This window comes from Stenella coeruleoalba (assembly GCF_951394435.1).
Source record: "Stenella coeruleoalba genome assembly, chromosome: 17".
Classification (NCBI taxonomy): Eukaryota; Metazoa; Chordata; class Mammalia; order Artiodactyla; family Delphinidae; genus Stenella; species Stenella coeruleoalba.
Window position 1 is genome coordinate 63,684,794 of NC_137163.1, and position 13,707 is coordinate 63,698,500.

The following is a 13,707-nucleotide window of genomic DNA, read 5'->3' on the forward strand; positions in this document are numbered from 1 at the left end:
TTTTTTTGAAATAGAAGAAATTTTCTTCGGTTAATTGAAAAGCATCAATCAAACGTTCGTTATAGGTCAGCACAAGTTCCTTTAAATGTTATAATTTCCATGAAGTGAAATTTTGGCACCAATGAATGAAACAATTGCTTTAATTATGGACATTCTACCATCATTAATATCCAAAATTATCTCCAAGGCTTAAAGCCTGAAGTTGACTAAAATAATTTTGGAGTCCAACTTCAAGTTTAATTGAAGTAAACTTACTACTTTTTTTCCCCCCCTACAGCACGTATTTTCTTTTGTTTGGAGTAGAAGGCAGAGGTATAGATTATGGAAGGCAAAGAGTTATTACGAATGCTATGATCCCCGCCCCCCCATGCCCCTCCCCGCCATACACACACAGAGAAGTATTAGTCTCCTTATTTTATGATTGGAAAATCAATGGACCAGCGTCAAAGTGCCTTGCTGCAGGATCTGGGCTGCAGTCAGAGCCATATCTCAGCTTCTCAGCCAGAACTCAGCTTCGATGGAAACCCTGTCGTTGCCAAAGACTGTGCTGTAAAAGCGAAGCCCTTTTCATTTCTGAAACAAATTTTAAATTCAGGATATTTTCTTCGGAGAATTGAATCTCAAGATTTAAACTACAGGCAAACTTCGGAGGTATTTGGGTTCGGTTCCAGACCACCAAAATAAAACAAGTAACAAGAAAGTTTTGGTTTTCCAGTGCATATGAAAGTTATGTTTACACTATACCGAAGTCTGTTAAGTGTGCAATAGCATTATTTCTTAAAAAAACAGGTATATACCTTAATTGAAAAATACTTTATTGCCAAAAAAAAAAGCTAACAATCATCTGAGCCTTTAGCGAGTAGTAACATCAAAGATCACAGATCGCCTTAACAAACAGAATAATAATGAAAAAGTTTGAAATATTGTGAGAATTACCAAAACGTGACACAGACATACAAAGTGAGCAAATGCCATTGGAAAAATGGCACTGTAGACTTACTCAATGCAAGGTTGCCACGAACCTTCAATTTGCTAAAAAAAAATGCAATATCTGAGAAGCACAATTAAACAAGGTATGCCTGTATATGAAATTCCTTTGGTTTCATTTGTATAAAATATTATTTACTAACAAATGATTTACTAAAATACGTATTTCTTGGTACTTATCATGTAATGACATAATGACAAAAGCAAGTTTAACAGGGATGGAAAAGCCCCCAATATTTAATGCTGAGAGTAGCAATATTTCTGACTATATGTTCATTTAACTGTCAGAACTGTCTTTGTGGTAAATTAAATTCTTCAGAGATTAATAATTAAAATTTGAGTCTCATCAGGGTTGGGAACTTCAACTATAAGTTCATTATTAACATTTTAAGACCATTTGTAAGATCTGTAAAGCAAAACATTTGAAGGCATACTTGGGTAATTTTCAATGTTACTTAAAATTTTATACCAGTAAATAAACTTTCTGTTCACATTTTTAAAAGCTCTTTCTTTATTTGACTAGAAAATACCTAAATCTTCTGGACTGGTCAGAGAATAAACAAAAATTTCACCAAAACCAAAACAAAACACTTCAGAATTGAGAGGCATAGTTACGATGATTAACAGCAATAAAGCTATGATGTATTTATGGTTCCAACATGTGTTATAATAGTTAGCATATTTGAGTTGTATAAAATCAATTTTTCAAATTACATATTTAGCTTTCAGTACTTGGCCATTAATTACTTTCATATTAAAGCATATTTTTATTTCTATTCTTGAGAAGAATTTCATGGGCTAGAAGACATAGTATTAAATAATGGTCTTGAAAAGCTTGTTATTAGTTCTAGCAAAGGAAACAGTACAGAACTGAAACATGTAGTCCAAGTGATTAATGAAGAACCAAAAGTTCTATTTTCAGAGATAAAGATCAAAGAATTTAACACTGCTTTGATATTCCTTTTTAACAAGTATCTTAGAGTTGGGATCCTTTCCACGGACACTCTACAATGATTTACGGGCCCTAGCATTATGTAATAGGCTGCTTTTCAAAAGTGCACGAGAAAAGTAATTTGAACAAAAATAAATATAACCACTCAGGAAAGAAGGGGAAAGGAATTAGAGATGTTGATCACTTAGAAGAGAAAAGTGGAAAAAGAAAAAAAGTAGAGAAGGGAAAAGAAAAGAGTAGAACAAGGGGAACTATAATCTCACTATTCTTTTTTTAGGGCCTTTCTTGCAATGTTTTTATTCAAGAATGTTGCCATTATGCATAAAAAGTCATAGTAATAATTTAAGTTGTTTAGTTCTACTCTGGCATGAGAATCTTAATTAGCCATCTTTTCTAGGTATGCACCAAAATGATGTAAACCAAAACTGGTTCTGCCCTCTAAGAATATTCTAGTGAAGTTTCATACAAATAACTGTAAGTTGATTTAGACAACCTGAGCATTCTGAAGTATAAGCAACCAGGTAATGAGTATATTGAAAGAGAAGTGAAACTTCTAGGTCAAGGTGACAGATGGATGTACATGTTTACCTTCTTCCTCAAATCTCATTGAGATTACAGAATTCACAGAAGAGAATAAGCCTATAACATAGATGAGAAGGCAGGAGTGGGAATCAGCCCAGAGATTTTGAAGATTTTTTTTGAAGATTGAAAGCACATGGGATTCTACTGATGGATAAACCAGAATGAAGGGACCATACTCTTTATTTATTTTTTTATAAATTCATTTATATTTTTGGCTGCGTTGGGTCTTCGTTGCTGCGCGCAGGCTTTCTCTAGTTGTGGCGAGCGGGGGCTACTCTTTGTTGCAGTGCGCAGGCTTCTCATTGCGGTGGCTTCTCTTGTCGCAGAGCATGGGCTGTAGGCGCATGGGCTTCAGTAGTTGTGGCACGCCGGCTCAGTAGTTGTGGCGCGCGGGCTCAGTAGTTGTGGCGCAAGGGCTTAGTTGCTCCGTGGCATGTGGGATCTTCCCGGACGAGGGCTTGAACCCGTGTCCCCTGCATTGGCAGGCGGATTCTTAACCACTACGCCACCAGGGAAGCCCAACAATACCCTTTAAAACATGTAGAAAAGAAGGTGGAATCAGAGGTAAGAGCCATTCTTCTTGGGGTGGGGAGGTCCCACTCAGCACAAACAATATGAATTTTTTAAATCCCCACCCCTAGAGACAAACTTGTGAACTTTAAAATCAAGGATAAAGAATAGACTAAAACCTTCCAGAGAGAGAAAAACAGATTACCTACAAAGGAACAAGAATCCCCATGAGAGACTGCAGTCTTCTCATCAGCATCAGTGGATACTTGAAGTCTAATAGAGCAGGGGTCCCCAACCCTGGGTATCGGTCCGCACTCTGTTAGGAACAGTGCCGCACAGCAGGAGGCAAGTGAGGCCTCAGCTGCCACTCCCCGTCGCTCCCCATAGCTTGCATTACTGCCTGAACCATCCCCCACCACACCCAACCCCGTCCGTAGAAAAATTGTCTTCCACGAAATCAGTCCCTGGTTCCAAAATGTTGGGGACCACTGTCATAGAGAAAAGCCTCCAAGTTCTGGGTGAGAATAATTTCGAAACTAGCATTTCTATGTAAGTCAAGCTACTGATAAAGTGTGAAGGCAAGATTCAGCCTTTCAGGGGTATAGTGTTCAGAAGCCTCGTGAGATGGTCCTAAATAGGGTATTTTTTTTTCAATTAAACATGGCAGGTTGAACATATATTTACTTCCTTTACCTTCAAATAAAATTACAGTTAAAGGATTTTTTTAAAAGACAAAAAATATAATGATAAGGAGATTGAGAGAAAAAGGCAGAAAAGAGATGGTCACAAAATTTCAGGACCGGTAAAGCAGAAGATAGGAGAAAGCCAAATGTCTACAGGAGGGAATTTCAGCGGGCAAGGTCATTTACAGCACCCTGGAAAGGCTCAGGAACTTAAGGATCCAGATGCTTCCGTCAATGGAATGGTTGACAGTTGGTATAAGAAACAGTTAGAGCCTTAGATGGCTCTGCAGCCAGGCAACAGCTCTCTGCAGGGGGCTCCAGATTGGAAACACCAGCAACAACTGAGAATGGAGACTATCTATTCTGAATGGGGACCACCTCCTCCCCAGGTCCCTCGTCCATGTGCTCTGAGAAAACTACTCTCACCCGTGCAGAACAGTTTGCTAGATTCCTCTCTGAGGAAATAGATCATCCAAGAAAATGGCTGCAGGTACCAGCAGCTGCGATAGCCAAGTCCCTGTCCAATCACTACCTTGACCTGTGAGTGCCCATCAGTGCTCACAGAGCTTCCAACCAGCTTCTTCATACTCACTCATAAATAGAAATGCACGGCCCAGTTCAACCAAACATTTGAGGAAAACCATTGACAAAGCAAGAGGGAAACCAAAATTAAACAGAAACGAGCAACGTAACAAAACTCAGGCCATAAACACTGCCAGGGTCAGAAGAGATGCAATGATATCAATCATGAAATAAGAACACAATGTCCTAAAAAAGAACATTCAGAGAATTAAAAGCTCTTGTAAATTAAAAAGTTTGATAGTAGATATATGGTATGAAAACTTGGAAGGTAAAGTTTTGTGACATTTTCCCCAGAAAGTAAACAAAAAAATTAAAAATACAGAAATTTGGAGACAAAAGATAGGAAATTAGAGGATCAGGCAAAGAGATCCAACATCTGACATCCAACATCTGGGAGTTCCAGAAAGAAAGTGCAAAAAAAACCAGAAGGGAGAAAATAAGCAAAGAAATAACACAATAATATTTTTTAGAACTTAGCACAGGGATTTCAGAAGTCACTGAGTGCCTGGCTCATTAGTTGAAAAAGAAAAGAAGACTCACAACAAAGCATGTTACCATGAAATTCTAGATCACTGAATACATGGACGAATCTACAAGCTTCCAGAGAGGAAAAAAAAAAAAAAAGTAGGTGACATGAAAAGTCTCCGTAATCAGAATGGTATCAGACTACCTAAAGCAACATCTTGACATGGATGATGACAGAGCAATGCCTTTGAAATCCTGAGACAAAATGTTTTCCAAATGAAAATTCTATATCCAATAAAATTATTAATCAAATGTGAGGCTAGAAAAAGGATATTTTCAGACATGCATGATAGAAACATTTTTCACTCTATGCATATTTTCTCAGGAGGTACAGGATGAGATGCTCTAGATAAACGAGAGTTAAAACCAAGAGACAGGATCCAGGAAGCGGGGAATTCAAACCAGGAGAGAGATGACTGGGATGCCCAGAGCCAAGATAAGGGAGATGTAAGCTTGACGGCTGTGCGGCAAGCCTGGAGGGCAAGGAGTAGGAGGGCTGTCACCAAAACAAAACAACCAAAGAAAAAAAAATAACAGTGAAATTGGGAATTCCCTGGCGGTCCAGTGGTGAGGACGCAGCGTTCTCACTGCCGTGGCCCAGGGTTCGATCCCTGGTCGGGGAACTAAGATTCCTCAAGCTGCACAGCGTGGCCAGAAAAAAGAATGTCAATAGAATGACATATTTCAATGTATTCAGAGGTCTTCAAATTGGTCAGAGAATTTGGAGATAAATAAGTGATGAGTACACACAGCTCAGGTGTAAAAAACAGTTACAGAGTTATAATACAAACCCTGAATATTGGTTTAACCAAAAACCGATGCAAATACGCTCGAAGAACCGGGGAGAAGCATCTGTATGGGTGTAAGTTGTGTACTTATGGAGGGTGGAGGGGGAACGTGCAAGAGACCTAAAATGTCATCCTATATAGTGGGAGATCACTAATATAATACCTCACACTGAAAAATAACAAACAGCAGCATAAGCATATTTTAAGTAAGTATAAAAATCAGTACTCGAGAAAAGAGATGAGAATCGCCTTTAGGGAGAAGTGTAATAGTATTATTCCTAATTTTACACTTCATGTAAATTGGAAAAGCCTTGCAGCCATTCACTGGAAACAACTCAGGGACTGAATATAAAAACTGACAATGGGCAGACCTTATAGGACAACTCCAAGCCACCACCTCTGCAGCAATGAGTTTAGAACGCCGAACTAAATCCCCGCAGTTATCTACCCAGAATGGGTAGGACTTGGTCGATGACTGCCAACATCCCTATTTTTGGTCCCTACTTCCAACTCAGGACCAACCAGAGAAAGCCAAATATGTTCTCCCAAACAATCACATAAGATGCCCGCTGCTGGGCTTCCCTGGTGGTGCAATGGTTAAGAATCCGTCTGCCAATGCAGGGGACACAGGTTCGAGCCCTGGTCCGGGAAGATCCCACATGCCACGGAGCAACTAAGCCGGTGCACCAATGCTACTGAGCCTGCGCTCTAGAGCCCACGAGCCACAGCTACCGAAGCCAGCACGCCTGGAGCCCGTGCTCTGCAACGAGAGAAGCCACCGCAATGAGAAGCCAGCACACTGCAACGAAGAGTAGCCCCCGCTCGCCGCAACTAGGGAAAGCCCGCGCGCAGCAGCAAAGACCCAATGCAGCCAAAATTTAAATGAATAAATTTATTAAAAAAAAAAAAAGGATGCCTGCTGCTAGTTGGCCAGCCTCAGCTTCCTCATGCCAACAATGCCCAATCAGAGAGCACCTGAAGCCTTAGTTTTTCACTAGAAAGCTTTCCCACTATGAACGTCTGCCTGCACCTCTGCCAAACACAAGTGATGGTGGCTGACTCCCTTGCTATAGCAAGCGCTGAATAAACAGCCTGTTTGTTTTTCTCTTTTGAGTGGTCTTCGTTCATTTCCACAACAACAGCACAATGAATGGCTGTGATAGAATTATATATTACTGTATAGAAACGCAAATGAACAAGTACAGCTACGTACACGAACATGTTGAAAGAAAAAATGGCAAAGAATACAGAGTATTTCATTTAATTTCCTTAAATCAAACAGAAAGATATGCTCCCAGCATTGGCAGATTGGCTGAGTTGGGGCACTCGTTCAACACCACCTACAACTCTGCCTCAGCCTCCACCTCCTGCACTTATGAAGCCTAAAGGTCACTGAGCGTACAGGCCTAGGGTCCCCCCAGGTCTTTGCTGAGACTGCGTCTAGTCCTGGGCATGCGCCTGGCCTTCTGGATTCCCTGGTTTACTCCAGAGTCCTTCAAAGCCTTAACCCGCCATGTACCTTCCTCTCCAGGCTTTTCAGCCAGTCTGCTGTCCCTGACCCCAGGCAGACATAGGTAATGTTTTTAAAGCCCTTAAGAGTTCAGAAGGGGCAAAACAAAGGCAATCCCTGAACTGAACCCTCAGGGAACTGCCAGACAGGTCAAAACACACCACCCACGATCCCGAGCACTGTAGTGGCACTTGCCGAAGCATCAAGCCACAGCAAGAGCACAAGTCACTTGTGGCCTTAAGCCGGGTAAGCAAAAACACCAAAATCCTCCTATCAAAATTTAGTAGCCTCTTTCTTCATTAAGCGTGTCCCGGTTGTTTTAAGTTTTATTAGATTTGTTTCCAAAAGTTGATTCTAACTGTTTTTGTCAGCTTACTACTTGCCTCAGAAGAGGGACGGCTCTTTGGATCTCCCTACTCTGCCATTTGTCACTCTCTATGTAACCTTTTGAATTAAATCTTAGAAATGGAGGGCAGATTAGTGGTTGCCAGGGGTTGCAGGAATGATGGAGAGTTGAGTGGCAGCAGAAGGGATCCTCAGTGTTGGAGTATCTTGCCTGTGGTAGACACACGCCCCTACACAAATGATAAGCTTTTTGGAATTAAATACACACACTGCACACACATGGTACAAGACTGGGGAAATCTGGATAAAATTGGTGAATTATATCAATGCCAATATCCTGATGGTGTTATACTATAGTTTTACAAATTGACATTGGGGTAAGCTGGAACAAGTGTACAAGGGACCTCTCTTACTATTTCTTACAACTATATATGAATCTATAGTTATCTCAACAAATTTCAATTTAAAAATTCAAAAGATTCAGATTAAAATGAGGAAGTACAAGGAATACAATTAATTACCCAATTTATTTTGCTTTTCTTTTTTATGCACCCACAAGTTATACGATAAAAATCTATGCTTACATAAATCTATAACAGCTCTTTTAATTAAAGTAAAATAAAATTCTAATTAAGAAAAAACAATTTATAGTATAACTGATAGTGATGTTTTTAGTGGCACATAAAATAACTAGGCATCTTACAGTTAATATCAACTTAGATTTGATGACTAAGGGTATGTTTGGAATGAGGTTGACCAACTGGTCTGTTTTGGCTCATGCCATCGGCTTTGGCACTAACCATCAAAATGTCTGCAATACAGACAGTATTGTAGTGTGACAGTATTGTAGGTGACAGTAACTAGTGGTGTAACAGGACTGACCGAGTCAGGAAACATTATCCACATTTCTATTTATTACACGTATAGGACAACAACTTCAGGAACAATGAGAAAGTAATGTATAAAACTTTCATAAAGAAATACAGATTACAAAATAGTCATTTAACTTTTTAAGCAAATGCTTAAGCATTTTCATGCATTTGTTAAATAAAGCATACATAACTCAAAATGCTAAATAATTCTAGTTTTTGACTAAATCCTCTAAAGAATATGTTGGTGAAAACTCAAAACTGTCTAATAAGGTATGCATGATCTTGTTTATTTAGTATTTATCACAGTCGTCAAAATGATCATGGTTAAAGTGGCGGGTGTGGTGGTGGTGGGATGAACTGGGAGACTGGGACTGACATGCATACACTAATACGTATAAAATGGATAACTAATGAGAACCTGCTGTATAAAAAAATAAATAAAATAAAATTCAAAAAAAAATGATCATGGTTAAAATCCATTTAAGCATTTACGGAATACCATTTAGGCCCGATATCTATCTAACTAAATGAAAATATCAGAGAAATGGATATTTATTCAAAACCATCTTTGTCAAAGTTTTAACACTAGAACAAAAATCCAATGTACCTAAATGAGACATAAGCTATTCTTAGTAGTAGTATAAACTCTGTCCTATGGGTATTACTATTTTCAAGTTTTTTCCTTTATATGAAAGTACCAAAAGAAAAATGTAAGTATAACTCACAGACTACTTTGTATATTTACCATTCTATAAGCAAATATCTTAGTAATTAATATATTAAGGCCATAAATCAAATCATTACCCCTTATGTCAAAGGCCTATTCACTGATTTAGAAACTTCACTTTTATGTGTGTCATGGAGTTGAAATCAGCCTACAGACACAGAATAGGTTAACAGCAATATATTTTTTCTCTTACCAGGCTTTCACCTTTTTATTGGAACAGGGTTTGGAGGTAGGAGTTTTGAAAGCACTAGGGTTCAAAAAATTAATTTTTTTATCAGAGTGAAAAGATTCTTAAAGAATACAATGATGGTCTATAATCTTGCTCGTACAGCACAAATCCTCATATTAAATGACTGTGCCGCAGAAAAATACTGTAATGCTTTAAACAAAATTTTAAGCTACATTAATGACCACCAAGTTTCACGCAAAATGCAGGAATCAAAATGTTTAACTGCCGTCTTATCGGGCTCCACAAACACACTCAGTCTTCATCGTCCGAGTATATCAGCTTCAGCTTCTTCATAGTCCTCCATCTGTCTTTCAACATGACGCTTGTTCGGTTGTTGAATTTATAATGTGATAGTATTTTAGACCAATTTCCCTCTCCGTATTTCTTCACGCCAGATCTCAGATTGTTGTCTTCTTCCCAAAGCCATGCCTTTTGATGAAAAGTAAGATAGTTATTCACAGAAACAATTATGTTTTTTTCAATTGAGGTATAAATGACAAATAACATTTTATTAGTTTCAGGTGTACAACATAATGATCCAGTATTGATATATATTGTGAAATGATCACCACAATAAGTGTAGTTAACATCCGTCAAAAGTAGATAAAACATAGAAGAGTTATTCACAGAAACAATTCCTTAAATAACATATCTACTATAAATACAACTTTTTTTATCAGTATCATGTTACAATTTCTTAACGGTGGAAGAAATTCTGTAAACGTATCTTAGATTTCTGTAAGATCTTATTGTGGTGATATTGTCAAGGGTCCTGACTATGTTACTGTTCATTTTACATGAACACACCATAGCTCAGCTGCCCAAGATCAGACAGCTACAAAATGACGGAGCTAAACACAAACCCAATTCATCTGACTTTAAGTCCACACTGTCTCTTAAGATGCTTTTCTACAACTGTTAATAGATTAGAGATATGTAGGATTCACAAATACCGAGAACTTATGAATATTTAATTCTTCCCTAATGAACTCAGTGAAAACCCTGTTCTGTCTATGTTGGGCAAAGTACACACACACATAAAACTCAAATCTTCTCTAAAACAGATTTTTGAGAACTAACACAAACTAGTTAAAAAAACACTATTTTGTTTTTGGAGAAAATGACTGAAGAATTTTAAAAGTCAAATTCATTATTATACACAGAAAAAGATTGCAGACACCTGGCATTTGCTATAGGTGACCAACTAATCACCCCTTCTGCTGACATGCTGAGGAGCAATATGATCACCTGAGTGATTATTTACTGTTTCTGAACTATGAATAATCTCCCCGGCTGACTCCCCGGCCGGGGAGATTATTAGTTAAAGCAAAAACATTTGCTTTAAAAATCCACTCATCATCAGTCACAAGAAGCCAAATGCTGTAAGATTTCACTTACACGAGGTATCTAGAGTAGTCAAATTCCCAGAAACAGAAAGCAGAATGGTGGCTGCCAGGGAATGGGAGGAAGGGGGAAATGTCTTATGAGTAGAGTGTTTCAGTTTTGCAAGGTGAAAAAGTTCCAGAAGTTGTTGCACAACAACGTGAATGCATTTAATGCCAGTGAATCATACACTTAAAAATGATTAAGGTGATAAGTTTTATGCTATGTTTTACTACAAATAAATAAAATGTTTAAAATGAGCAAAGGACTTGAGTAGACAATTCTCCGAAACAGATATACAAATGGCCAATAAGCACTTGAAAAAAATGCTCAACATCACTAATCATTAGGGAAGTGCAAATCCAAACCACCAGGAAATGTCACCTCAAACCCATTAGGATGTCCACCACCAAAAAAACTAGAAAATAATAGGTGGTGGCGAGGATGAGAAACTGGAACTCACGTGCTGTTAATGGGAATGAAAAACTGTGTGACTGCTAGGGAAAATACTATGGTGGTTCCTCAAAAATTAAAAGTACCATGTAACCCAATTCTACTTGTGGGTATATATCCAAAAGAACTGAAAGCAGAGACTTGAAGAGAAATTTGTACACCCCTGTTGATAGCAGTATTACACATAATAGCCAAAAGGTGGAAGCAACCTAAGTGTCCACTGATGGAGAACTGCATAAGCAAAATGTGGTATATAAATACGAGACATTATTCAGCCTTAAAAAAGGAAGAAAACGCTGACACGTACTACAATGTAAATGAATCTTGAGGACATTATGCTAAGTGAAACAAGTCAAACACAAAAGAACAAATACTGTAGGATTCCACTTACATGAGGTACCTAAAACAGTCAAATTCAGAGACAGAAAGTAGAAAAGTTGGTTGCCAGAGGCTTGGGGGGAGGGGTGAATGAGGAGTTATTGTTTAATAGGTACAGAGTTTTAGTTTTGCAAGATAAAAAGAGCTCTGTAGGGCTTCCCTGGTGGCGCAGTGGTTGAGAGTCCGCCTGCCATGCAGGGGACACGGGTTCGTGCCCCGGTCCGGGAAGATCCCACATGCCGTGGAGTGGCTGGGCCCGTGAGCCATGGCCGCTGAGCCTGCACGTCCGGAGCCTGTGCTCCGCAGCGGGAGAGGCCACAACGGTGAGAGGCCCGCGTACCGCAAAAAAAAAAAAAGAAAGAGCTCCGTGGATAGATGGTGGTAATGGTAGCGCAAGATGTGTTTAATGATGCTGAACGATACATTTTAAAATGGCTAGGATGGCAAATTTTGTTTTGTGTATTTTATTACAATTAAAGAAGAAAAGAATCCAGCTCAGCTGTCTGATACACTATCAAAGAGAACCTCCAGATGCTTGTAGACAAACGTGAGATGAAAACTATCTTGTGTATGGCTCAGGGCCATAAGATTGGCAGTGTCCATCATTATACCTCTTGTGGGTCTGAGCCGCCACCTATCAGCAACTGTGCTGCCTACAAGGGCACGGCTAATCAACCTCTAGACAAAGACATTTTTTTGTGGTATGGAAAAAAAAAAAGATAATGTATTTCAGGACACAAGCAAAAACTGTGCCCTTAGTACTATTCTCTTTTGTCTTTTGCTTTACTTGAAAAATAAAAAATAAAGTCAATTAAGAGAATCATAACAACCCTAGCCATGCCCACAACTCAAGATACAAACAGCATACAACAAATTAAAATGCACCAATCTTTTCTTTCCATAAGGTTAAAAAGTTTATATTACTTATACTTCAAAAATTGCGTATCATTTCTAGTGCCTTTTAGAGGAAAAAACAATGCTTCAATAATGCTTTAAAAATGGTATTTACTTACACCAATGGAATCCTTGGGTTTAGTGCTATGTCAGTAAATGGCAGAAGCATTTTACAGTTTCTGATCTGTTGAAATGTACACATTCCAGTCTAGTTTGGTCTATTTTTAAAGCCTGATTTGGTGTGAATAATCAAGTAGAAAATCTAAACTTGGATAATATGTAGTGAGCAACTACCTTTCACTGGTCCAGATAAATCATTTCAAAGACCTCTATTTAAAAAAAAAAAGACCTCTATTTTAGATCATAAATAGTAAAGTCTATACTTTTGTTTTTTAATTTTTGGCTGCACCCCACGGCATGTGGGACCTTAGTTCCCAACCAGGGATCGAACCTGTGCCCCCTGCACTGGAAGGCAAAGTCTTAACCACTGCACTGCCAGGGAAGTCCCAGTAAGTCTATACTTTGGAGAAGGAATTGTTTCTCACAAGGCCACCGGGTAAGCTCTAGGCTTGCTCTACTGCTTTCTCCATCGATGACTTGGTGACTCAAAGGTGTGCCCCTACTTGCCCCCTTCACTTTCCTTAGATGACGGGGAGCCAGAGCTAAGGGCTCATCGCTTTCCCATGATGCAAGACCTTCAGATTGGCTACTTTGTTCAGGAATATGGAGATCTTAGCCTGTGATGCTGAGGAGGCTGCTGCAGGCCCAATGGTGCCAGAGACTGAAGTGTTCCAGAAACCAAGAACCATAGTGGTGCCCAAACAGAAAGAAACCCTGTGTGTGTCTCTGAGACTAGAACCCGCCAGTTTTCTAACATTTACTTTCTGCCTCAGAGGAAAGATATAGGAAGCAAACATAATCACATAAAATACTAACTTTAAAAAAGCAGCTGGATTTAGAGACCCGATTCCCAGTCTTCACTGTAAACCACATATTTCTGTGGGCTCATAACTGAATATTATATATTGGCACCATCCAACTCAGGACATTTCTTCCCACAGGCCAACTGGATTCTTTCCCCTAAACAAAAAGTTTTTATACTGAGCAGACGCTGTGTCACGACTGTGGTTGTGCAGTTCTTATATCCTCTAAACTTCACAGGTTCATAAAACAGGAAAAAGTAAACTACCAGTCTGAAAGCACAGCCCATTCCCCCCATTGTTTGCAGTAATGTGTGGAAGTTGTTTTAAACAGTGTGCCCTTGTGTTGCTCAACTCTAGCTGGCCCACCAACCTAGGTTCCATGTT

The 13,707-nt window shown here is 39.0% G+C and overlaps 1 protein-coding gene across 3 annotated transcripts in view; it reads right to left on the minus strand.

The window, feature by feature from the left end:
* Positions 1 to 7,817: 7,817 nt before the first annotated feature.
* Positions 7,818 to 13,707, minus strand: part of TERF1 (telomeric repeat binding factor 1) — a 41,742-nt gene continuing 35,852 nt past the window's right edge. For all 3 annotated transcript variants that reach the window (XM_079901466.1, XM_079901465.1, XM_079901464.1), the window contains one exon: positions 7,818 to 9,721. In XM_079901466.1, coding sequence (XP_079757592.1) covers positions 9,545 to 9,721 — 177 coding nt within the window. In that variant the 3' untranslated portion in view covers positions 7,818 to 9,544. The remainder of the gene's footprint in view (positions 9,722 to 13,707) is intronic.